The sequence below is a fragment of the Acinonyx jubatus genome, chromosome B4 (genome assembly GCF_027475565.1).
Source record: "Acinonyx jubatus isolate Ajub_Pintada_27869175 chromosome B4, VMU_Ajub_asm_v1.0, whole genome shotgun sequence".
NCBI lineage: Eukaryota > Metazoa > Chordata > Mammalia > Carnivora > Felidae > Acinonyx > Acinonyx jubatus.
In genome coordinates, this window is record NC_069387.1 from 131,228,338 (window position 1) to 131,253,424 (window position 25,087).

The window sequence follows — 25,087 nt, forward strand, 5'->3', positions numbered from 1 at the left end:
TTCTGGAGAGTGAGAATCTGCCTACCTCTCGGAACCCTTGTAAGAATCAAATAAAAGTGGGTGCTCTGAAGCCAGTGGTGCACACACACATTAACGTGAGGTGCTGCTGTCACCAAACCCAGTGATGTAGCTGAATCATGGGTTCAATTCCTACACACACCTGCTAGTTTTGGTATCACAGCCACAGATGATCTACCTAGAACCCTGGCTAGCCTGCTGCCTCTACAACTTACACTGGCCATCCCAAAGGGTAAGGCACAAATCCAATTTCTGGAAAAGTAACTCACAAAAGCACAGAATTTCTAGATGGAAGGGGAGTGCATCAAAGAATGGGGATAAGAAGCAGGAGAACTGGTTGTCATATACAGGACTTCCTGTTTGGTTAGGGAATCTTCACGCAATAGCAAAGGAGAGATGAATATTTATGGAGTGCCTACTTATGTGGCAGGCACTGTTCTAGATATTTTAAACATGTTATCTACTTTTATATTCCTAATGATTCATCCATGTGGTAGGTAACAATCCAATTTACAGATAAGGACAGGCTCCAGAGGGTAGGAAAGGCCAGCAAGTGACAAAGTGAGGTTATAGCTTCACTCTATCTCACCCTCAGGTCAGACTTCTTGCCATTCCTCTGGATAGATTTCTTAACTTCTTCAAAAAGTAGAGAAGGACGACCCTATTGGATGCGGAGGCAAGGAGGCTTCAATTACGCACACTGCTCGGACATAGGGCTGAGTGCAGGCAATGTGGAAAGGTCAGCTCAACCACAGCACTGAGAATATACAGGTGTGAAGAAGGCGGAGAGGAGGGGTTCAAAGTGACCGCAGGCACAGAAAGCCACGGTACAAAAGCTGGGGCTCACTGTGGAGCTCATGGCGCAGCCTTCAGCACTGACACTACAAAACAAGCGGGAGGGGTAATGAGAAGATCAGAGAAAGTCATTAGCTGCTCAGGGCCTGATCAAGAGAACCAGAAGTGAGGACCAAGAAAAGAATTCAAGACAATAATTACCAATCCCACAAAGACTATTTCATTTTGTTTTTATTTAGTTATTTACTTTTAGTCTTTATTTATTTTTGAAACAGGGAGAGACAGAGCATGAGCAGGGGAGGGGCAGAGAGAGAGGGAGACACAGAATCTGAAGCAGGCTCCAGGCTCTGAGCTGTCAACACCGAGCCTGACACAGGGCTTGAACCCATGGAGTGTGAGATCATGACCTGGGCTGAAGTTGGACGCTTAACCAACTGAGCCACCGAGGCGCCCCAAAATGATTTTTCACTTTGTAACAACAACATCATAATCTCCCTGAATTCTCTTAACAACCCACGAGGTAGGGACCCTTCTTCCAATTTTATAGGTGATGAAACTAACACCACAGTTACAGGTCATTCATTCATACAGTGGCGGACCCCAACCCAGGTCTAGTTCTGTCTCCACTTTCTTCTTTTGTCTCAACCTCCTGACAAGTGTGCTGGTTTCTCCCAGTCCGTGAACACCCCACTCACTCTGTGCTACTCCTTCCCCATTGCTAACTGCTCTCTGAGAGCAAGTTCAGCAACTTCAATAGGTACTTCCAACAGAAGGGAGCAATAGCCCCTCTTCCTTTGGGTTTTTATCAGGATTCCTGTGAGAGGCTCCTCGGGTCCGCCTGGGGAGAGACTGGAGGTGGGGCAGCCGGTGCTCTCACTGCAATGGGTCTGGGGTCGAGAAGGCATCCCCATGCGCATCCAGCCAGCTGTGCTCTAAGCCACAGCCATGGGGGGGAAGTGGTAAAAGAGACGCAAGGGTGATAAACGTACACCCTGGGCTTCCTTGATGTTGGAGTGAGCGGCAGTGTGGAGTCAAAATCACCTGAAGCTTCCATGCTAATAGAATGGGACACGAGGAAATGCAGCAAAGCAGAAAACAGCTTTTAAAGTTTAGGCTTCTGCTTGTTGTGGAAAAACTCTGGAAGACTCAAAGTTGACCCATAAATGTGCGTCCAATGAGGAGGGCTGCGTTCATCCAGATGGAGGTCCAAGACCATCTCTCTCCTCCTTTCTGCCTTAGTGGCTTAGTCAGAAGAGCCAGGATATTATTCAGAAATTTCATTTCCCCAGAAACTCCTAGAAGTCCGTCTGTGAAAGAGAAGCCCCACAGAACTGACGCAAATCCCAAAACTGTGCATGTTGTCTGTGATATACACGCCTGGGGTGGGAGGGCGGCTCTTGACGCTTCACTCCCACCCTCTGGGAGCTGGCTCCCCCCGGACACTTGTGCCGCTCTGCACGCACACAGGGAAGGGTGCACACATACTTGAAAGGAAAACTCAAATGAACAGAAATGGCTACGAGGTGTGACGCTCTTTGTCACAGTCTCAGTTCCAGCTGTGGGTCTCATCCCTGGCTGGCTGCAACCACCAGCTTAGACCCTGCCCCCTCTCTGGCACCCATTTTCTTTCTCCCCTTTCATGTTCTCTCCCTTAAATGAGGTCCCTGTGAACTAAAAAGAGAAAAACACTTTCAAGTTTTTAAGAAACATACTGCCATCAGCTTCCAAGGCAGAGTTTGATGCTCTGCTCACTGTGTCCACTGAGCTTTGTGGCTTACCATGCAGAAGTAAGGGGGTCAAGCCGTCATGATTTAATCTCATACTAGAGAGTGAGTAGGAGGATCCTTAAAAACCAACCTCTCACATTAATTTAGGACATTAAACCAGTGCTTTCCCATCACAGCCCCAGATTTACTTAAACACGTAGACAAGTGAAAGTCTTCTAGGATCCACAAAGCACTTCTGGAAATGCATCTCAGCAAGGAATGGCCGCAATTAGCCATCAAGACTCATCTCCTCGTTACCATTAAGGAATATTTATTAAGTACCTGGGTTGGAATGTGGCTTTATTAGGCGCTGACATAATAAAAACGATGGCTCCCATCCTCAATAAGATACTTTTGCCAGAAACTCTCCACCAGTTCTGCATTCAGAGTAACTCAAAGCTACGAACATGGTACAGCTAACAGAAGCCAATGGAGTCCTGCCATAGTCCAAGGAGGCCTGCCTTCAGGCAAACTGCTGGATTTCTCTCTCCACTGTAGAAGTAGGAGTCACACACAGGGGGTGAACATAAGTGGGGGTTTTGTGGGAGGTGAGGGGATAAACATATAATAATAACCCAGGTGGGATATTAGAAATATAGCAATCCATCCATCTATCCAATAAACAATTAAAAAACTTTTTTTTAATGTTTTATTTATTTTTGAGACAGAGAGGGACAGAGCATGAGCAGGGGAAGGGCAGAGAGAGATGGAGACACAGAATCTGAAGCAGGTTCCAGGCTCCGAGCTGTCAGCACAGAGCCCGATGCAGGCCTCGAACACACGGACTGTGAGATCATAACCTGAGCCGAAGTCGGACGCTTAACCAACTGAGCCACCCAGGCGCCCATATCCAATAAACAATTCTTAAGTAACTATTATGCCAGTTACTGAGGACAAGGATATACAGAATAGGGCTCCAGCCCTCAAAGGTAATTCATGGTCTCGTTAGAGAAAAGGACAGAAGAGGCAAAATTTAGCCCAAGGAAAGAGTGTATGACCTGTCCAGGTAGATTTCACAGAGAAAACCCGTACGAACAGAACAGAACAGAAACAACCACAGGCAGACAAGGAAGGGAGTTGGAAAGTCATCCGAGGCTAAGGAAGAGCAAGAACATGCAGGTTTGAAGGAGCATGACAAGTTCAAGGGGCTACAAGTAGTTTGATTTGGTTGGACCAAGGAGGAGGTCATCTGGGGACAATGAGGCAGAGCCCAGCCCACAAAGACCTTTCATTTGCTACTGCAGGGACTTGTGCATCTGGGACATGGAACAGACATACTGTTCTCTACTCTTCCCGCTAAATACAACTAAAAACTCTGGATGTTATGTAAAAAACAAACATAAAGTAGGCGCGCCTGGCTGGCTCAGTCGGAGGAGCATGATCTGGATCTTAGGGTTGTGAGTTCAAGACCCCTGTTGGGGGCAGAGTTTACTTAATAAAAAAAAATTAAAACAAACAAACATACGTAGGTTCTGAAAGGTGAAGAGAAGAAGGCAGACTGGCAAGGGACCTTGAGACCTGAAGAACGACACAGTGGTGAGCCCCCTGGGTTTCCTTTTTATCTCATACATTCTAGACTTGGAGCTGAAGAAGTCAACCATATGTAAATGCCAATGGAGGCAGACAAAAAAGTCCCAACAAAACCTACCCTCATTGGCCAAAGGACCAGGGAAAGGGCAACCTAGGCAAACAGAAAACTTTTGGACAGGGGCACCTGGGTGGCTCAGTCAGTTGGGTATCTGACTTCAGCTCAGGTCATGATCTCGCGGTTTGTGAATTCAAGCCCCACATCGGGCTCTATGCTGATGGCTCGGAACTTGCAGCCTGCTTCGTATTCTGTGTCTCTGTCTCTCTCTGCCCCTCCCCCACTTGTGCTCTGTCTCTCTCTCTCAAAAATAAATGTAAAAAAAAAAATTTTTTTTTAAATCAGAAAACTTTTAGACAATAATCGTTCTACTCCAGACTGACACCACAAAAAAACAGTGGCTTCACCTCTGACCAGAAAAGTCAAGTGGGGAGTCTAGACTCCCATCCTTGAAAAGGTTTGGGTTTTATTATAATAAAGCTCCCCAATACCCCTGCCCAGAGGCGTCAAAGAAGGCCAAGTAGAAAGCTGGGTCTTTCACTCCCACCAACCAGTAACAAATACCCTCCCCCCAACACACAAGAAATAAGTGGAGACAAAACAAGGAACCTGGACTTACACCCCTACCTCACAGAAATAAGACACCCCTCTGCATCCCTGCTGATGTCAGGAGAGGGCTGGTGAAAAGTCAGGACTTTCACCATGGCCCAGTGATAACAAGGTCAACCCTACCCATAAAAAAAATCTAACATTCTGTCATCTAAGGCCTGGATGAAGAAGAAAAACGGTGGGTTGAAAAAGAACTTAAAGAAATAAATGGCTGTGGGGTGCCTGGGTGGCTCGTTGGTTAAGCATCTGACTTGATTTTAGCTCAGGTCATGATTTCGTGATTGTGAGATTGAGCCCTGCAGTGGGCTCCACACTAGACGGAGCCAGTGGGCTCCACGCTAGACGGAGCTAGACGGAGAGCAGCCCTCTCCCTCTCCGCCTCTTGGGTGTATGCACTCTCTCTCTTGAAGGAGGGAAGGGGAATGGAGGGGAGGGGAGGGAAGAAAAGGCTGAAAACTTCCCAAATTTGTCAAGAGACATAATTCTACAAATTCAAAGTCTTAGCAAATCTCAAACACAAATAAATTCATGCCAGGATATGACACAATTAAACTTTTGAAAATGAAAGAAAAAACTTGAAAGCAGCCAGAGGGAAAACAATATGAATGACAGTAAATTTCTCATCAGAAACCATGGAGGCCAGAGAGAAGGGGCATGATATTTTTCCTGTGCTATTAAGAATTGTATGCCTGGGTGGCTCAGTCAGTTAAGCATCTGACTCTTGATTTTGGCTCAGGTCATGATCTCACAGTTTGTGAGATCAAGCCCCACACTGGGCTCTCCAATGACAGCAAGGGGCCTGCCTAGGATTCTCCCCCTCCCCCCTCCCCACCCCCCATCTCAAAAACAAACAAACAAAGAATTGTATCCAGAGATCCATATGTAGTCACCACATTAGCCAAGGAAGCCACATAATCAGACCTGCATGGAGGGGAGTGGGAGGGGTGGTATTTCTAACTTAAGGTTTTATATTAAAAAATAAAATAAGCAGAAATGCGGCTGGTAATTGGCACATATTCATTTCAACTCCCTCATGTCTACATTCACATGCTCCCCTTCCCCGTGTCCCCTTTTACTTCTGAATTTATCAAACCTACCAAAACACTGAAAGAACAAATAATGAACAGCCCTATAACTCTGACCTAGATCCACCAATTATCTTTCAGCCATATTTGTTCTCTCTCTCTCACATGCATGGGTACAGACACACACAATTTTTGTTTACAGAATCACTTGAAAGTTGCAGATATCAATCAAGACATTTCAGCCCCAAATTCTTGGGAATTTCCTGAGAATAAAGACATTCTCCTACATAACAAAAATCCCTTTATCACACCTAAGAAAATTAACACTGATTCAATATAATTTACAGTCCGTATTTGAATTTGCTCAGTTGCCCCCCCCCACAAAATGTCTTTTATAGCTGTTTAGATTTCCCCTCTCAATCCAAGATTTAATCGGGAGTCATGCACTATATTTGGCTGCTGTCCCTTCAGTCACAATCTAGAACAATACTCTTGCCTTTTTCGTTTTTCATGACACTGACTTAAGTGTCTAAGCCAGTTATCTTGCCAAAAGAATGTCCTATATTCTGAGTTTGTTTCCTCATGATTAGATTTATGTTAAATACTTTTGGCAAGGAAACTATACAGTTGATGTATACTTCTTAATATCAGGAGACATGTAAGGCCACGTTGCCCAGCAACTGATGGTGCTCAAAGTTTGAAAGGTAACAGATGTCTCCATCTTAAAAGTAGCATTCCTCCTTTGTAATTAATATGCAACCTGTGGGGTAATATCTTTTTTTTTTTTAACGTTTATTTATTTTTGAGACAGAGAGACAGAGCATGAACAGGGGGAGGGGCAGAGAGAGAGGGAGTCACAGAATCTGAAACAGGCTCCAGGTTCTGTGTGGTCAGCACAGAGCCCGATGCGGGGCTTGAACTCACGGACCGTGAGATCATGACCTGAGCCAAAGTCGGACGCTTAACCGACCGAGCCACCCAGGCGCCCCCTGTGGGGTAATATCTTGAGCCCATGTGAAAATCCTGTTCCCTAACCACCACTTCCCTCATGGTTTTAGCATCTACTGATGACCCCTGTCTCAAATCAGCTGGAATGGCAAACGAGTAAGAACTCATTTTTACGGGATTGTGTAGTGATTGAGAGGCCATTTAGAAGAATAAAATGGAATGACTGGGTGAACGGCTGTGACACTAACACTCCCAGACGGGGATATGGGAGGAGTAACTTGGGACAGGGTGGGAGAAACTGCGTTCAGTTTTGGGCGTGCTGAATATGAGCTGATCGCGAGACACCCTATCAGGAGATGTGCAAATTTGTGCATGTATGTACACGTGCATTTGTGTGTGTGTGTGTGTGTGTGTGTGTGTGTGTGTGTGTGATGTCATCTAAGGATAACGTGATATGATATGCAGAGACAGGAGAAAATATTTTCCAGGCTGAATCTTAAGAGAATCCCAGAATTTAAGTGATTAAATTCATCACTAGTGATGAAGAGAGCCCAGAAAAGGACCCCGAGGAGGCTCTCAGAGGCAGGAGAGGGCGAGGCAAAGCTGATGTCAGGAGGAAGCTTCAAGAGAGAGAGTAGGTGGAAGAAGAGAGACAAAATAAGGCTTGCGAAGTTTCCAGAGGATTGCCGCTGGTCTCAGAGCTATGCCGGAGGGTTAGTGGACTACACTAACTGCAACAGGTGAAGTAAGAGGTGAGGAAGTGGGGTCCAGAGGTTTACGTCTCCTAAGAGGTTAAGATGTGCTAACAGTAAACTACTCACTCATTCTCCCAATAAATATTTACTGAGAGCCCATGTGTCAGACTCTGTTTTCGTGCTGGGATATCCGTGTTCTCCTACAGCTTACATTCTAGTGAGCGATGACACACGAAACAAATGAACATATGATACCACAGGAGGTGAGACACACTATGAAGTATAAAGCAGGGGTTGAGTGATAGAGTGGTGAGGGCAGGAACGTTTCACCATACGGAAGGCCAGGAAAGACTTTGTGGCGTGCCATTTGAACGGAGACCTGCCGGAGGAAGGGAGTGAGCCCTGCAGCCATCTGAGGAAGAGCTTTCCTGGTGAGAGAACAGCAAAAGTCAAGGCCCTGGGTGGGAAGCTGCTGAACGACAGAGGGCGTCAAGGAGGCCAGGGTGGCAGAGCAGAAGGGACACAGAGTGTGAGGAGAGGCGGTGAGGGGGTAGCCACAGGGGCCTTGTAGGACTCTGGGCTTTACTCAGTTTGCAAGTGGTACTGGAGGAAATGACATGGAGAGAAGAAATAAAGTAGGATCGTGCCTGTCAATCTAGAGACTGACAAAAAGGCTCCCAAAAGTAACATAAATAGATTTGCTACAAATGGTTTCCTTGTTTTCCCCGATGTTTGTATAGTGTGTTGGGAATTACCTTCCTCGAGCTTCTTTGGAACCTATTATTTTTCCCATTTCATACTGGAAAACTGACTTGCCTGACATCACATCCTGATCAACGACAGAAAGGGAGACTAAACTTTGGTTCTCCCGATTCCAAAATTCAGATCTTTTTATTTGTACATATTTCAGCACAACAGAGGCAAGAGGAGGGGGTGGGGGTGTGGAAGATAACTCTGTCAAGTTATCTCTTTTCCCTCCAAAATGTGATAGTTACCACATGCACACACGTGCACACACGTATGTACGTACACACACACACACACACACACACACACACACAAATCACAAAAACTCCTCTGATTTTAATCTGATCTTTTGCATTTTGCTTTCTTTTCCTGGCTGCTCCTCTAGAAAGAGATGCTCCCTTCTCCTTTCTCTAATATTGGCAATGGGACAGATACAACCTCAAAAGATGTCAAGGGGACACACATTCTCCCAGTCCTTTTCCCTCCAACCCTCTCTCCAAGGGGCCAATGTGGCAGAACAGGGAGTCACTGCATAACCAAACTCCTTCCAAAGTTGAAGGCGTCTTCTGCCTCATCCGTTGGCCCTTGCATGGAGGTCTGCACACAGCTCCAGGCAATTCATTAAGTTGGCCACATGGACCACTGACACCGCCATCAGAGAGGCAGGCGAGGCAGGCTTTCCCCGGCACTGGAAAACGGGGTTCTTAAGCTTCTACACACAACCATTTCATAAACCAGCAGCCTCAATGGTCTTAGAAAGTTGGCATCAACTCTTGAAGCATGAAGACAGGCTGTCTTTCGCCTCACAACTCCTGAGAGGGGAGAATAACAAGACCCCGCTCCACCACTAGACATGAAAAGGGCAAAGAGGCCAGCAGCCCTCAGCCCAGCACGCCTCTGAGTGAGGTTCAAGAGTCATTTGCATCAGAACTTCTTTGGAGAGCAAGACTCTCTCTAGAATGCAGACTCCGGGCTTCAAGAATTTTACTCTATTATTAAGCTCCTCAAGGATTGATTCTGTTGCTGCTAACATTCAAAAACCAAGATTTCTCTAAGTCCTAAAGGCAGAGAAAAGGCAGCACACAGCAGATGAGAAAGTAAGGATTTTTGTTTGCTCATCTCCACCGTCAGGGGCTAAGTGACTACAAAGTACACCTAGTAAGCACTTGATAACTTTTCTCAACAGCTTCATTCAAACTTTCAACTCTGCTGGCTAGGTAGGTGCCCACAAGTGAGTAAAGAGCTTCATCTCCTGAGTCCCTTTGAGGATCATTGCTTTGACTTGCAAAGTGTGCATTTCTGAGTCAAAGGATCATTCTCCTCCCACCCTGGTGAGGGCCTAGCTGGGATGGACTCCACACCCCACTCTTTGTATCTACAGCCTGGCAATCACACTCAATAGAAGGCAGCTATAGAAAAGCAGTTCTGGGTCTTAGAACATAGCAGGCGAGGAGCCCAGAGGATCGCTGGACTCAGGACAGGAAAGGGGGAGGGTCACTTACATACTTGAGTGACAGAAGCACAGAGGTCAGCTGTGTCACAGGTGTGACATCACCACCTTTAGGGAGATGATTCTGTATCCAGGCAGAACAGGGGCTCTTAACCTGGGGCACACTACACCAGCTTTCGAGAATCTATGAGGATTACAGGGGTAACTGTGTGCTGAATCCTGGGAACTTGTCTGGGCAACTGTGTGGTGAAGGGACACGTAAGATTTTCTAAGGAGTATCAATGGCACAAGAGAAATCAGGAGGCTCTGATTTAACTAAGGGTTATGATGATGGAAGTGGAAAGATGTCCATGGCCTTTAAGCCCCACAGCCAGCAGACAGGAGCAGCAATTTGGAAGCAATTTCACTGGGTGGGGGAAGGGGCTCAAAAATGACGGGGTTACTCTCACCCCCACTACCAACTTTCACCTTACCTTACTTCCTCAACTATGGGTCCTGATCTGATGCTGTTTTCAATTTTCAATACTGAAGCTGCAGAGGAAAGTATGACAGGCTATCTCATAAAACTCCTACGTCATTGAGAACCATTAGACTGTGACCTTCAGGAATTAGCATGGGCTTTGGAGCCAGGAGACCAGACTGGCTCTGCCTCTGTCCTTCGGTGGTGGTGTGACTGTGGGCAAGTCACATGACCCCTGAGCCAGCCTCAAGAGCCTCATCGAGGAGGTGGCAATTATACAAACCTCCACACTGACGGCTGTTAGCATTAAAGAGAAAGTGCTCTGCCAGCTGCTAGAAGCTGTTAAATTTGAGGCATTGGTACTGTTTTCACTTTTTTTCTGTGCCATCTTCCTGCAGCAAACAGCAAGCATGCGGAATCAAATGCTGAGAGCTAACTGGGCCTGACTTCATTTTCTGTCTTAACTGTTTTTAGCTGTCCAATCAAAATGCCTCCAATTCTTGCAACAAAGACCATTAACTAAAGAGTTGTGTTGACAGTTCCAGGGACTGGCCATGACAATGAAAACCAGAACTAAGTCCAAGTCCATGTGAGTCAAAGAAAGAGCTGGGGTGGTGGGGTATGCGGAAGGGATCACACATTCTGGTGCAAGCAAGAATCCAAACTAACAGAAAACGTGCTTCATGTACATCCTGTTTTGGTATCAGGCTCACCACCACCACTGTTTTGGCATCTGAGTTGTCATCCCCACCCAAACCAGCAGGAAAGCCAACAACCAAGAATAAATATAAAAGTAGAGACTCAGAATGCTGAATCTTTTTCCTTCCCAGGAGTGCAAGCTGTTTCAGTCTCGCAACCTTGACCCACTGACAGTGAAAGAGACCTAAGACTGGGAAGAAAAGGTCAGGATGCAATCTTTTACATGATGAATTATCAACAGGTACACTGAATTCCTAAAGGTTAGAATATGAGGGGCCAAATATTGTGAACTTGGCCTTCTGAGCTTCCCTTTGACATACATGCCAGCCATATTTATATGTGGCTCTCACATTGCAGTCCAGTCCAGTGCTCTGGACCAGTGACCACACTGCTGCATGCTCCCTGCTGAAGCACACACACACCCAAAAGCTACTATTTCTTACTGAAGCCCCGTAATCAATATGCTTAAGTCACCTGCGTAGGAAAAAGCTCCAAATCACCTGTGCCCTTTCTGCAGCTAGCATCCCACTGGGCTGAAAATGTTAAGTTGCCACATTGTCAGACACTATCACAGCCCCCTTGAGTGTGTGATTCTTTTCTTTTTTTTAATTTTAATGTTTATTCATTTTTGAGAGAGAGACAGAAAGCAAGCAGGAGAGGGGCAGACAGAGAGGGAGACACAGAGTCCGAAGCAGGATCCAGGCTCTGAGCTGTCAGCACAGAGCCTGATGTGGGGTTTTTACCCATGAACTGCAAGATCATGACCTGAGCTGAGGTCAGACGCCTAACCAACTGAGCCACCCAGGCACCCTGAGTGTGATTCTTTACATTTGTAATTGTACAGGTAAAGTCTGTGAGTAGCTTCAACAAGTGACTTTTATAAACTCCTTTACTCCATTTATTACCTTGAAAAGAAGTTGGCCTTGGCTATCTCAGACACTTCAAGAATAATTTTTTTTTTTAATTTTTTTTTCAACGTTTATTTATTTTTGGGACAGAGAGAGACAGAGCATGAACGGGGGAGGGGCAGAGAGAGAGGGAGACACAGAATCGGAAACAGGCTCCAGGCTCCGAGCCATCAGCCCAGAGCCCGACGCGGGGCTCGAACTCACGGACCGCGAGATCATGACCTGGCTGAAGTCGGACGCTTAACCGACTGCGCCACCCAGGCGCCCCAAGAATTATTAAATAAAACTGAATATCCACTGTAATTTCTTTTAAGTTTTTATTTATTTTGAGACACAGAGAGAAAGCATGCATGGGAGTGGCACCAAGAGAGGGAGAAAGAATCCCAAGCACACTCTGAGCTGTCAGTGCAGAGCCTGATGTGGGGCTTGAACTCACGAACTGTGAGATCTTGACCTGAGCTGAAATCAAGTGTGGACGCTTAACCAACTGAGCCACCCAGACACCAACCCCCACCTTTTTTTTTTCTACTGTACTTTTTAGATATTAAATTGTATCAAGAACCCATATCAAGAAGGTTACTTTTGATGGCCTGTTCAACAGAGCTTCCTATTAAAATTCTTCTTTGAATTCAACAATGAATATGCTCAGAACATAAACATACAACTCACTCTAGAGTCCTATTTTAGGATCTGTTACCAACTGGCCAAGGAGGAGGTTTGAGGCTAGTCACTAACCACTGAGAGAAGAAATCTTACAATAGCAGGAAGAGAGATGAAGTCGCTGACATCTATCAGAAATGCAACATTTAACACCCAGGAGTGATACACTCAGCTGGTCTCCTGAGACAAAACTGCTGAGGCCATGTGTCTCACACAATTTTCTCTCAGCTTCAGGTTTAGGGATCATATTAGCACCAATCCTAGGACACATGTTTACACTGGTATTTCTCAAATGCCATGTAAACTTGACATTCAACTACAGTGAAAGGGTCACACTTCCAAGCTGAAGAAACATCATCTCAATCAGGCAGTGTTCACTGCATCTTAAAAAAAAAAAAAGGCTATGTTGTACTCCTGACACTAATATAATGTTATATGTCAACTATATCTCAATTTTTAAAAGAAAAAGGCAACTAGGGGCACTGGGTGATTCAGTTGGTTAAGAATCCAACTCTGATTTTGGCTCAGGTGGTCATCTCGTGGTTCACGGGACTGAACCCAGTGTCCAGCTCTGTGCTGAGTGTGAAGCCTGCTTGGGATTCTCTTTCTCCCTTGCTCTCTGATCACTCCTTGCCCTGCTGCCCCCGCCCCCCCCCCAAAAGAGTAAATTAATAAACATTTTTTTAATAAAAGAAAAAAAAGAAAAGGCAACTAGCTCTTTCAAACAAAGATATTTATATATCTAAAGAGCCAAATGGAGGGCACCTGGGTGGCTCAGTCCATTAATCGTCCGACTCTTGATTTCTGCTCAGGTCATGATCTCACCGTTCATGAATTTGAGCCCCACGTCAGGCTCTGTGGTGACAGGGTGGAGTCTGCTCGGGATTCTCTTTCCCTCTCTCTGCCCCTGCCCTACTCATGCTTTCTCTCTCTCTCAAAATAAATAAATGAAATTTAAAAAAATATAAACAAAATAAACAAAAGAGCCAAATGAGTTGCAAGAATATATGTGAGAGTCAGTATCTAAAAGAAGCATGAGGGCGCCTGAGTGGCTAGTCAAATGAATATCTGAATGTTGATTTTGGCCAGGCCATGACCCTAGGATCATGGGACTGAGCCCCAAGTCAAGTTTAAGATTCTCTTTCTCTCCCTCTCCTTCTACCCCTCTCTCCTGCTTGAGCTCTCTGTTTAAAAAAAAAAAATTAAAAATTAAGAAAAAGAAAAAGAAAGGAAGCATGAGCCTGAGGGCATAGACTAGGCCAGAGGCAGTGGGCAAAAATTGGGGCTTGGGGAATGCCTTTTCTGGGTTCTTACTGGAGAGGGACATGGGCTGCATCTTGGCCAAATTTCTCTGGCTCATAGGGACAGCAGTTCAGACTGCCACAGAGCTTCTAGCCACTCCCAAGTGGACTGGAGCAAATGGGAAATGACAGAAGCCGAGGTGCAGATCTGCACTCACCTCTGCTCCCACCTGGACTCAGAATCTACAAAGTACCCACTGAGACAGAAGCCTTGAACACTGTAACACTTCACTTAAAAAGCAAGACAAATGACATTTCCAGGAAGCCTATAATTTTGTCAACTTAGACCTAAGTTTTACAAAGAAAAGGGCAATCCAGACTCAAACCAGACCCTCATCTCTCCTGAAATCACCTCTGTGTCCCCACTGGTGAACATTTCTGTCTCTTGGCAAGTTGCCCAGAGATTTTAAAAAACACTATTTCCAACCCACCTATTTATTTAAGAGAGAGTAAAAAAGAAACATCCACTGCCATGGAGACAGCAAGCTAATAAAATGATAGTCTTGTTACTATACAACCAAAATGGAAACAGTCTTAACAGAGTACCATGTTGGCTAGTGGTTCTCTGACTCAATAATTTTCAGCAACTGTTGTAAAGATGAAAATGCAAATAAGAGGTTATTTATTGAGAAATAGTTCCTGTTCCCAAACATTGGTTTTGAGAGAAATTAATAAGATGTGTGTGTGTGTGTGTGTGTGTGTGTGTGTGTGTGTATACTGCTTTCAGATTCACGAGATGATAGAGCCAAGCTAATGCTCCTCTCATTCTTGAGAATAACAGTGCCTATACTTCAAAAGCATGAACAATATATCACCTCATTTATTTCCAAACTAACTCTGTGGATACGTAAGAAGAGTTATTATCCCCTTTTTATAAAAGTAGAAGTTGAGTTCAGAAAAGTTAACTGAGTTGCCCAAAGTCACCTTGTTCCTAAGTGGGAGAGTAAGGTGTAAAATTCCACTAATACAATAGCCACCATCCATATGTGACTATTTAAATTTAAATTAGTTAAAGTTAAAAATTCAGCTCTTGGGGCACCTGAGTGGCAAAGTTGGTTAAGCCTCCGATTCTTGATTTCAGCTCAGGTCATGATCTCATCGTTCATGAGATCGAGCCCTGCGTTGGGCTCTGTGCTCACAGCACAGAGACTGCTTGGGATTCTCTCTCTCCCCATCCCTCCCTCCCTCCCCCCTCCCACACACACACATAGGCATACAACACACACACACACACACACACACACACACACACACACACACACACACACTCTTTCTCTCTCTCCCTCTCTCAAAATAAATAAATAGACATTTTTTTAAAAATTTAGCTCTTCACTCAAGCTAGCCACATTTTGAGTGCTCAACATCCCATGTGGATAGTGGCTAGTGTTACATAATATTTCTATCACTGTTGACAGTGCTATTGGACAGGGCTGGTCTAGCGGCTAGTTCTTTTGAATTCTAGTAACTTGGGGAAAAGATCCCATGCCATCACCAAGTTACTAGATGACAGAGTTAAATTACAGCCTCTTTCTCATTACAAGAAACTCTGAGGCTTCAGGAGGTTGGTTTATTCTCTTAGAGTTTACAAAAACAAAAATCAGTTTTAAAAGAGCTTTACCAAAATGGATTTGACCCATTTGTACTAAAGAAAAAGAATCTGGAAACTCAGTTTGTACATTTGGTAAAAAATATTATTAGTAACAATTCCCAAGTTACAAATAAAAATATTATTAAGAAGAAATTCAGCTTCCAAGACAAAGGGATCATAGTAATCAATCCTGATACTGCAAGCCATTAAAAAACCTCTTGTTAGAATTTAAAAGAAATTTCTTGGGGTGCCTGGGTGGCTCAGTCAGTTAAGTGTCTGACTCCTGATCTTGGCTCAGGTCATGATCTCAACAGTTTGTGAGTTGGAGCCCTGAGTTGGGCCCTGCGAGGACAGCGCAAAGCCTGCTTGGAATTCTCTCTCCCCCTCTCTCTCTGCTCCTATCCCACTCATGCTCTCGCTCTCTCTCAAAATAACTTAAAAATAAATTTAAAAAAAAATGTCTTCTTGGTGCAGAGATTGCTATAATCAGATGAACAGGAGATTTCCAGCTAACACTGGGGCCCAGTTAAAATGACAGATATGAGTGCTACAACAGGGCCACACTGTCTCTATGTGTATGTATCACTTGGCTAACAATGACAGCTGAACCATGACAAAGGGATTAAGCTGCAGAACTAAAGGTTAGGGAGTCAAGATATGGCAAAGTTTATTAAAAGTACAGAGTGGTGGGACCTCATTACATAAAGCCGTTCTTTCCAGTTTCAATGTGAGATACACAGGGCCTGTTTGTATGATCCAGTCAAAACGGACCAATTTGCTCACTTTTTCACTTAGCCACATGTTTGAGCACCCTTCAGGGGCTAGGTAGTTTGAGAGGCTTCTGGATTGACACCAAGTGGCTGCCCTCTCTGCACTGTGTTGCCTTCGCACTCTTTGGATTCTCCTAACCATTCAGTGGTTAAGTGTCACCAATGGCACCGGCTGGCTGCACAGAAATGCCATTTAAAGTGAAAAAATTGGGGCGCCTGGGTGGCTTAGTTGGTTAAACCTCCAACTTCAGCTCAGGTCATGATCTCACAGTTCATGGGTTCACGCCCTGCACCAGGCTCTGCCCTGACAGTGTGGACTCCACTTGGGATTCTCTCTTTCCCCCTCTCTCTAACCCTCCCCTGCTCATGCTCACTCTTTCAAATAAATGAATAAACTTAAAAAATAATAATAATAAAGTGAAAAAACAAGCTCACTCAAGCAATGGAGCAGGTTCTTAGAGAATCTACAGGACAAAAACTGATTTCTTCACATGCTTGCCAAGGTACCAAGGTTTTTCTACTACATGCACATGGGAAAATAATGAACTGAGGGTTAATTACAGCATTAGAAACATGCTACTCTATGCTTTTCTCAAGGATTCACAATAGACTAACAAAAGGCTAAGAAGGAAGAAGCAGACAAAGTTCTTCTTTCATATTCAGAAAGATTACAGGAAACTTTTTTCTCATTTGTCTGGGATCAGGAGAATGTTCGTGTTTTCCTTTAAAAGGTTATTCCTCTGCAGCAGCTCTCACTGCCAGAACATTTTTCTTAATTTTCACCTAAACCTTATGACCTTGTACACCTTTAAATGTCAAAGAGAAAGGAAGGCTGTGGGGGAAGTTCTGAGAACAAAGTGTAGCACACAAGACCCGTCTCTTCTAGGAGTCTTCATTCTGGGTACAGCAGCATTGCTGGGCTTACTCTTTGGACTTGAACATCAGTTTCCTATCTGTGCCATCTCTCCTTTCCCTCAAGATATGTGGCGCTTCAGACATTATTAAAGACAGCTCAGGGCCTGGATTATGTAATCCTTTGTTATCTGGCACTCTGTATTTGGTAGGGCTTATATAGTGTTAAATGTGAGACACATATTTACATGATGAGAATGACAGATGCTGGGAAGTGATCCTGTTTAAAACATACATCAGAAACCAACTTCCAAACCCCATAGTTTAGATGCCATGAACGGAGCACATCAAGCAGCAGTGGGATTGGGAGATTCTTTAATTCCCTACACTTTACGAAAGGTCATACTCCAACTTAGAATGATATGCAGAACCCCAACCACCCTGAGTGCAAAGGGAGCCATTGAAGACATGGTGTCCTACAGATACGCTGTTAGAACTGAAAGCCAGTCCTACGTGGCAACTGTGTAGGAGTATTCTGGGAGATGAGGTGGGTGGGCTTTTCTTCCCAGAGCTATAAATAAGATTGGAATGAGAAGAACTTGATAAAAGATATAAACACAGAAAATGATGAGGCAAAATGCAGCCATGACTACACCACTCCTTTCCCCAGTTTGAGGCCCTACCTACTTCCTAAGTTGTACAGCAAACTTACATATAAACACGCTTTACAGAAACTCCTCAGCCTAGCAAGATGGGAAAGAAATAGGCCCTTCCAACCAGATTACTTGTTCAGGTCTCCAAATCTCCAATAATCAACAACAACTTGCTGGTCACTTACAAGTTGTCTCCAGCACTGCTCAGGTTTTCTTTGAAAGATGTGGACTGGAGGGTGACAAGTGGGGCTGGTAGAAGATGGCAGGTAGTGGGGAGGTCAGGGAGGCACAGGGTGTTGGAGGTTACAACAAGAGTAAGGGTAGAGAGCACAGGACTATGGTAAGGAAGAAGATTCACTCAGAGGGTGCACAGTTGGCAAAAAAAACAAAAAACAAAAAACAAACAAAAAAAACCCCCAAAAAACAAACAAAAACCCTCAGCTTTGTGAACTCAGGACCTATCTGTGTATCACCAGGTATGTAGGTGAACAGGGAATTTCACACCTGAAACTATTCCCAGGCATCAACATTCTAGAGCTCCCATAATCTCAGAGTTTGCTACCTACTTCCTTCACTAGAAAAGCTGAAAACCAAGACTGTGTCCATAGCCAAAGGTGGTTCTTGGTAGGAGGAAGATGCTGTATTCTCACAGAGGCAAATCACTTCTAATCCTGCAAGAAGCACAATTATTCTCACTTCACAGATACAGAGAACAACACAGAGTATATGATTAGATATTCAAAACATTTTAGAACCTGCGCTCCTGATAGAAGTGTCATTCCAAATTCCATGCCCAGAATTCCAACGAGTTTGCAACAGAGTAGTATCTGCTTCTGTGTGTCTGTCATTCACACACACACATATCACACTTTACAACCGAATGTCTTGATTCATTCATTCAGTGCCAGGCACTAGAGACAGGAATATAAATAAATTACTTTCTCAAGGAGCTCACAGTGCAGTTGGAGGGAAATCTATAAGCAACTGCAGTAAGTGAAGCATCATTTGTCTTAACAACAGAGAATACTACAAGAAATGCTAAACAGGAGGACTGTACCCAATAAATCATATTGATCTGTAGTAGCCCCTGGTACCAAGTGAAAGACAGGTGGGAGAATGCAAGGCTTTTAGACACTGAACATCTTACAGATCCTGAGAAGTAGCATTATGCTCTCAGAACTTGTACTGTAATTAGTCAGCACCCCACAGGATGCTGAATTGCTCTTTATTTTGTGCATCGGTGGATTTTAGCCACCCAAATAAACTGTTAAATGTCTTGAGGGCAGGTAACTAATTTGCCTCAAATTTCTTTAATCTCTCTAAGACTACCCTGGGCACAGAGAAGACATTAAACACATGATGTCCTTGGTGAAAGGGACAAGGAGATGAGACTCTGAGTGACCTGTCCCTCTACAAAGGTTTCTAGAGAGGCAGATCTGGAGTGTTTTGTAAAGCACATCACTGCCCTACCTGATCACATTATTGATCCACTGCACAAGCCATCTGCTCTTGACTTGACTCTTTAAGGCGGGGGGGGGGGGGGGGGGGGGAGGGGGTGTTCTTCACTAGAAAGCCAGAGAAGATTGCAGCATAATGTGGGTAAATGGTTTGGTAGTTAATTGCAGTAAACCCGAAGCTGAATTTGAGACTTAAGTTCCTGGCTGATGCTTAGGACAGAAACAGACCTCAGATTCCTTACAACTGCTGTAAGGTTCTAGCTCTTAGAAATGGACCTGCCATTACCATGCCCTGAATCAAATCCCATCCTCACTCGCTTAAAGGGCTTCAAGGGCTTCACACTGTACCTAAAATAAAACCCACCTCTTCCGTGCAGTTGATAGGCTCTCATTTTAGCCCCGCCCACCCTGCCAATCTTAACTTGGCCTGCTCTCCCTTCACTCACCAGGCCCCAGCCACGCTGGCTTCCTTGATGTTTTCAAACGTTTCAAACTGGCTCTTACCTGCACTAAGCTCTTATGCTTGTTCTCCCTTTCCCCTGGCCCTCTGCCTGCTTCTGCATGGCTGACTCCATCTCATCCTTCAGACCTCAGCTCACATATTTCCTCCTCAGGGAGGCCTTTCCTGACCATCTTTATCCAAAGTAACCCCATCTCATTCCTATTATTCCACACCAGCCAGTTAGCTTACATCGTAACAAACTTGGAAATTACGTAATTTCCATGTTCTGAAATTATCTTATTTGTCTCCTTGTGTACTATCACTATTCTCCTTTTAAACATAAAGCTCCTGAGAGCAGGAGCTGGATTTATCTTGCTCCATCAATGGGCACATATAGGTTCCCAAATATTCTGAGTGAGTAAGTGAATGAGAATTAGGAAAATACAGTGGCAGCAGGTCAATGCTGCATTAAGGTGAAAAACATCAGTTCTCTATGAAGCTAGAGACTTACGGACTCTGTTATAGGACTTTTTCCTTTTTTTTTTTTTTTTAACTTCATTAGGGTGTGTCCAAGTAGCAATAACACACAAGAGAAAAGAAAGAAGGGAAAGCTTAAGTTCTCCACTGATGACTTAAAAAGAGATGTCAAAAAGAGCAAAATCTTGCTGGTGCCAGTTTCCACTTTATAATGCTGTTGGTATAAAAAGCAAATTTTCTTACTTCTCACAGATTCCAATGTCGGTTTCATTTCTCCCCAAGTGATGTAGTGAGTTGTGCACCCAGTAAACCCAGCTCTGCAAGAACCCCACAAGCACAATCACACCCATGCCAGCCATAGGGTATCTGAGAATCTCACTCTAAAGAAAACCACAGTTGATTCAAAATAAAATACCAGGTAGAAAAGGGTTTTCCCTTCCCAAGAACCTAAACACCTAAGGCAAAACACATGCAAGAGGTAGGCTCTTCCTCACAATACCCCAGCTCAAGATTTGCTCCTCCTAAAAAGGAAGTGTAATAGGGAGTAGAAACCCCTGAAAGGTGCAATTCAAAAGCTAAGGATGGTTCAACGGCACCAGTAAACCTCATGCTGTTTGTTTCACTGAACCTGATCAATAAGGGCAGTTAACTATTAGTGACTGAAAGCCCCGGAACTTGGAAAAGCACAAGAAAGAAGGTGACAAATGAAATCTGTCGCCCTCGTTTTGTTAGATCCTTCCCACAGCACACTAGGCATGCGAGCCATGTTGAAAACGCAACTCCATCAAACGCTGAGAGAAAGAGAGAGAGGCACTTACGCGGCATGATCCCTTGGCTCACCAGTTCTTCTCGAGTCCGGCGCTGCTGGAGCTTCAACTGCAGCACTGCAGGGCGGCAAAGAGAGAGGAGACATGGAGGTTCAGCTGGGCATTCCACCACAAAAGACACATTGTCAAATGCAGAGAAGGTCTCCCGCACAGAAGGGTGTAGTGTGAAAGAAGGGTCCCTTTAACTCGGACTGTCTATAATTGCAGAAGTGGCCTGATACAGCAGGGTTTCCGTATTCTGCTGTGGGCGGCGAGAGGAAGTTGCGAAGGGTCTTGCAGGGCGATAACAATCCACAAAGTACCAAAGTCTTGCCTCTTGCTCAAAACCTCCTACAACACTGTATCCTCCTCCTAAGACTAAAAAAACACAAGTTCTTAACTCAAAGGAAATATAATGAGGACCAACACCCAGCAGGAAAGGCTTTCTAGATGGTCTACACTGTCTTCCTGGTAGCATGTGTTTACCACCATGAGTGCAGCAAAGACACGGTATTCACACAGATCAGGAAGTATTGGTTATTTGTAAAATCTTTTCTTTTGCATCTAAAAATTACATGTACTTTTAACTGAGCAACGCATTTCTCTCGACCAGAAAACATTTTACCGTTAATATAACTCTTTTCTTCCTCTTACTTTCATTTAGAGCTTTTTTTTCTGTTGAGGTGAAACCACCAAGCTACATGAGTCAAAGCGCACGTGGGCTAGGAGAGGGCGACGAGTATTTCTCCTATTTCTACTCTAATCACCTAATGAAACAACTCCATAGGCATTTTTATGAAGTTAAAAGTCAGTGATCTCTATTTCAAATGCCAATGAAACCTAAGGGGCATTCCCACCGCACACCACACAGAATGACCACGGCACAGCCTGCATTCAAAGGCTAAGTGTGAACATGTTCAGAGGAGGAGGGCTAGGAGGATCCTGAGCCAGGGAGACTCCCCTTACATGAGAAGTCTGCAACTGTAAGGTCTCTACAAGTCACATGTGAGGGAGACCTGCATCTATTAGGAATCACATTACCTTAAGTACCTGCCTTTTCCATTCATAGAGCAGTTTTTAAGAATGCCTCCAAGAATGGCAGAACTCTAACTAGGCTCCTGACTACATCTCAAATTCAGCAGGTCCAAAGTAGAACGTGTCTTTCTCCCAAAAACCTAACCCACTTTCCATCCTCACTTCTCTAAATGGAAGCACTATCTGCAAAGCCCCCCACTCCCTGACTCCTGAACTAGAATTAAAATTTTTGAGCCAACTTCAACTCCTCCACCTCCCTCACACTCCTCCTCTTACCAAGTTACTGGTGCCACAGTTTTGCTATGTTGCACTGAACACTCCCGGGCTCTCCCACTGTAAGCACCCCAATCAAGGCTGTCTAATGACTCTTCCTCAAGTCTCATGTACTGGCCTGTTTATTCACTTCACCTGGAAATACCTACCCTTTCCATCTGACCTTCCTGACTCCCCAGCATGCAGAATTACTCTAGACCTCCTGGCAACTACCTTTTATCTGTTATAGAAAGTATAGTAATAGTTTACTCTGTGTAATAGTTACCCCTGAATCTAGTTATCTCTCCTACCAGTTTATAAACTCCTGGAGGGCAGAGAAAATATCTTATTACTATATGCCCTCCATAGTACTTAATACACAGTAAGCATTTAATAATTGTTTCTTGAATTCAACTATATCTCAAAATGGTAATACATATAGTCTGAGAGATCTAATCAAGAGGTTATAACTATTATTTTTTTATAAATTAACACCTAAAGCCTTGCAAAATAAATGGATAAAACAACAGCCACACTAGTGGCATTTATAGAAAGTGTGCTCTGTGCCAAACATCGTTCCATGTCCTCTAATGTTTTAACTCATTTAATCTAACACCCCACTACAGAGAAACATGGGCATTACTAATCCCATTTTAGAGGTAGAAAAATAAGGCCCAGCGTGAAGTAATGTACCTAAGATTATTCCACTAATAAGAAGTGCAACAGAATTTGAACCCAAACATTCTGACTCTAGAACTTGGGTTTCTTATTTCTCTGCTTCTCCAGAGTCTTCCAGAAGCTGCGGAAACAAGAGGCATACAATATGAGCACCTGGATGGGTTCTCTGGTGAGACAGACAAAGGGACTGAGGAAAATGGATGGTTCAGGCCAAGGTCAAAGGAGTCTGGGTGATACTTCAGTAAAATAAATTTAAATTAATCTAAGAATTTGATTTCAGATAAATTAGAACCATAGATTAGCAGCAACATTAATTATAAAAATAAAATGCAAATAGTTAATAGCTAGGAGTCATCGAGCATTGCTATGTGTCAGACCCTGTTAAGTGACTGACATGCTTTTAATTTAATTAAAAAAAAAGCCCCATGAGGATGGTACACTTATTATCTCCATTTTACAGATAAGGAAACTAAGGATCAGACCTTCAAAATTTTGCCTTGGGTCACACAGCTCCAAAGTGCTGGCATGAGAATTCAGTACAGGTCTTTGTGATTCTAGAGTATGGGCATTTAATATTATACATCTCTTTAGAGGAAAGAATGTAAGAGGAAAAAAGGGAAAATATCTGTCAACTTTTATATACAGTGTTTCTAAAGCCCAGTGTAAGATGAGCTATTAGAAAATGATTTTTAAAAATTTTAAGTTTATTTTGAGAGAGAGAGAGAGAGAGAGGGAGAGAGAGAGCGCGCACGCGAGCGAGAGTACAAGCGGGGAAGGGCAGAGAGAAGGAGAGACAGAATCCCAAGCAGGCTCCACATCATTAGCACACAACCCAATGTGGGACTCGATACTCACAAACTGTGAGATCATGACCTGAGCCAAGATAAAGATGTTCAACCAACTGTGCCACACAGGCACCCCAGAAAATGATTAAATACAACAAATTGATTTGATTTGTGAGAATAGAGAAATTTAGAAATTTAAGAAACTTACTTACAATTTAGTAAGTCTGAACACTTCAAAGGAACAATAACTAATGAAAACTCTGGCCATCATCCAAAAATAAGTCTGAAATATCAATCAGCAGCCCTCCTAAATAACCCATCTATATATAGGGCCATAAGGGATATTATGCAAACTTCTTGACTGAAAAACTTGTTGCCTCATGAGAGCAAAAAGTCTATGACTCAAGTTTTCTATGGAGAACACAGTAAAGGCCAATTTACTAGCTCAAAGAGGAAAGTTTATCTAATAAATCTTTCCATCTGTAAAACTAAATGAAATTAAAGTCCAGTTATCTGAAAATTCCATCCTGTCCCCTCTCAGCAGTGAACTCTAAACTCCATGCTTATCTGAAATCTGACCAAGTTCCCCATTCAAATAATAGAATTCACCCTGTATCAGTAGTGTCTGGAGTATTGGTACAACCTGACTATAGATAGGTACTGTTTTATACGTTGCACAACCCTCCCCTGCCAATTTGAACAATGTTTATAAGGAGGATTAAAAAAAAAAAAAGACCTAAGCAATAAACTCCAAACTATAGTTGTCAGTCTCTACTTGATTTTGTTTTAGAATTGATCTGTTTGGTTGTGTATATATACACATCCTTCTTCTAAAACTTTCAACTACAAAGTAATAGGTTATCTATATGAATTTCCCCTTAGTCTAACTTAATTCCTCTCAATTCTAAGCACTCTAAATAAAATGCCTATTATGTGTCCAGACTTTAGGGATTATTCATTTTAGAAGAAATCATTTAATAACTCACTTATAGTAAACAGCCTAAGAGCCATATGTGCTAGTACATTTAATGCACACCCGCCATCACCAAGAAGTATCTGACACAAGTTCAAATGATCATATTCATAGGCAGTGCTAGACCAAGTAGATTCAAAAGAGTAGGAATTTGACAAAATCTCTCTATTCATTATACACCAGCATTCAGATTTCTTCTCCACTCTTCAAGTCGATAAAACCTAAACAAAAATACCTATATGTGTACATGCATGAGTCTTTATCCTTTCACTGTTATTGAATTCCACAAATTTAATATATCATGTGTCTCTAAAATTAATCAGGAATTAATCAGAATTAATCAAGTTTTCTACCTGTTTCAAACAAAGGTGATCAATTGCTATTTGTATAATTGGTTTCCTGGGAAATCAAAGCAAAGGAGTAAACATCATATATTTCTGCCCTGTAAGGCCATGGAAGTGGGTTGATGGCATTCAAGGGGTAATGTCCCAGAAACGGACACCTCAAACAAATACATGATTCAGGACTAGAAAGAAAAATCAAAAAGTGATGCGTCCTCAAGCCCAGCACTGTGGCTTCCACTGGTCAGTGGTCCTGGATTTCACTGGGGAGGGAAATGTGCATCTTGGAAGGTTGTCCTCCCCCTTATTCAT

The 25,087-nt window shown here is 43.6% G+C and overlaps 1 protein-coding gene across 8 annotated transcripts in view; it reads right to left on the minus strand.

Annotated features, from left to right (window-relative positions):
- The window catches only part of MRTFA (myocardin related transcription factor A), a 210,282-nt gene that overhangs the window by 21,580 nt on the left and 163,615 nt on the right, over nt 1–25,087 (minus strand). For 7 of the 8 annotated variants that reach the window (XM_053226838.1, XM_027070651.2, XM_027070650.2 and 4 more), the window contains one exon: nt 20,724–20,789. The exons of the other annotated variant lie outside the window; for it this stretch is intronic. In XM_053226838.1, the coding sequence (XP_053082813.1) occupies nt 20,724–20,789 (66 nt within the window). The remainder of the gene's footprint in view (nt 1–20,723; nt 20,790–25,087) is intronic. 8 annotated transcript variants of the gene reach the window in all.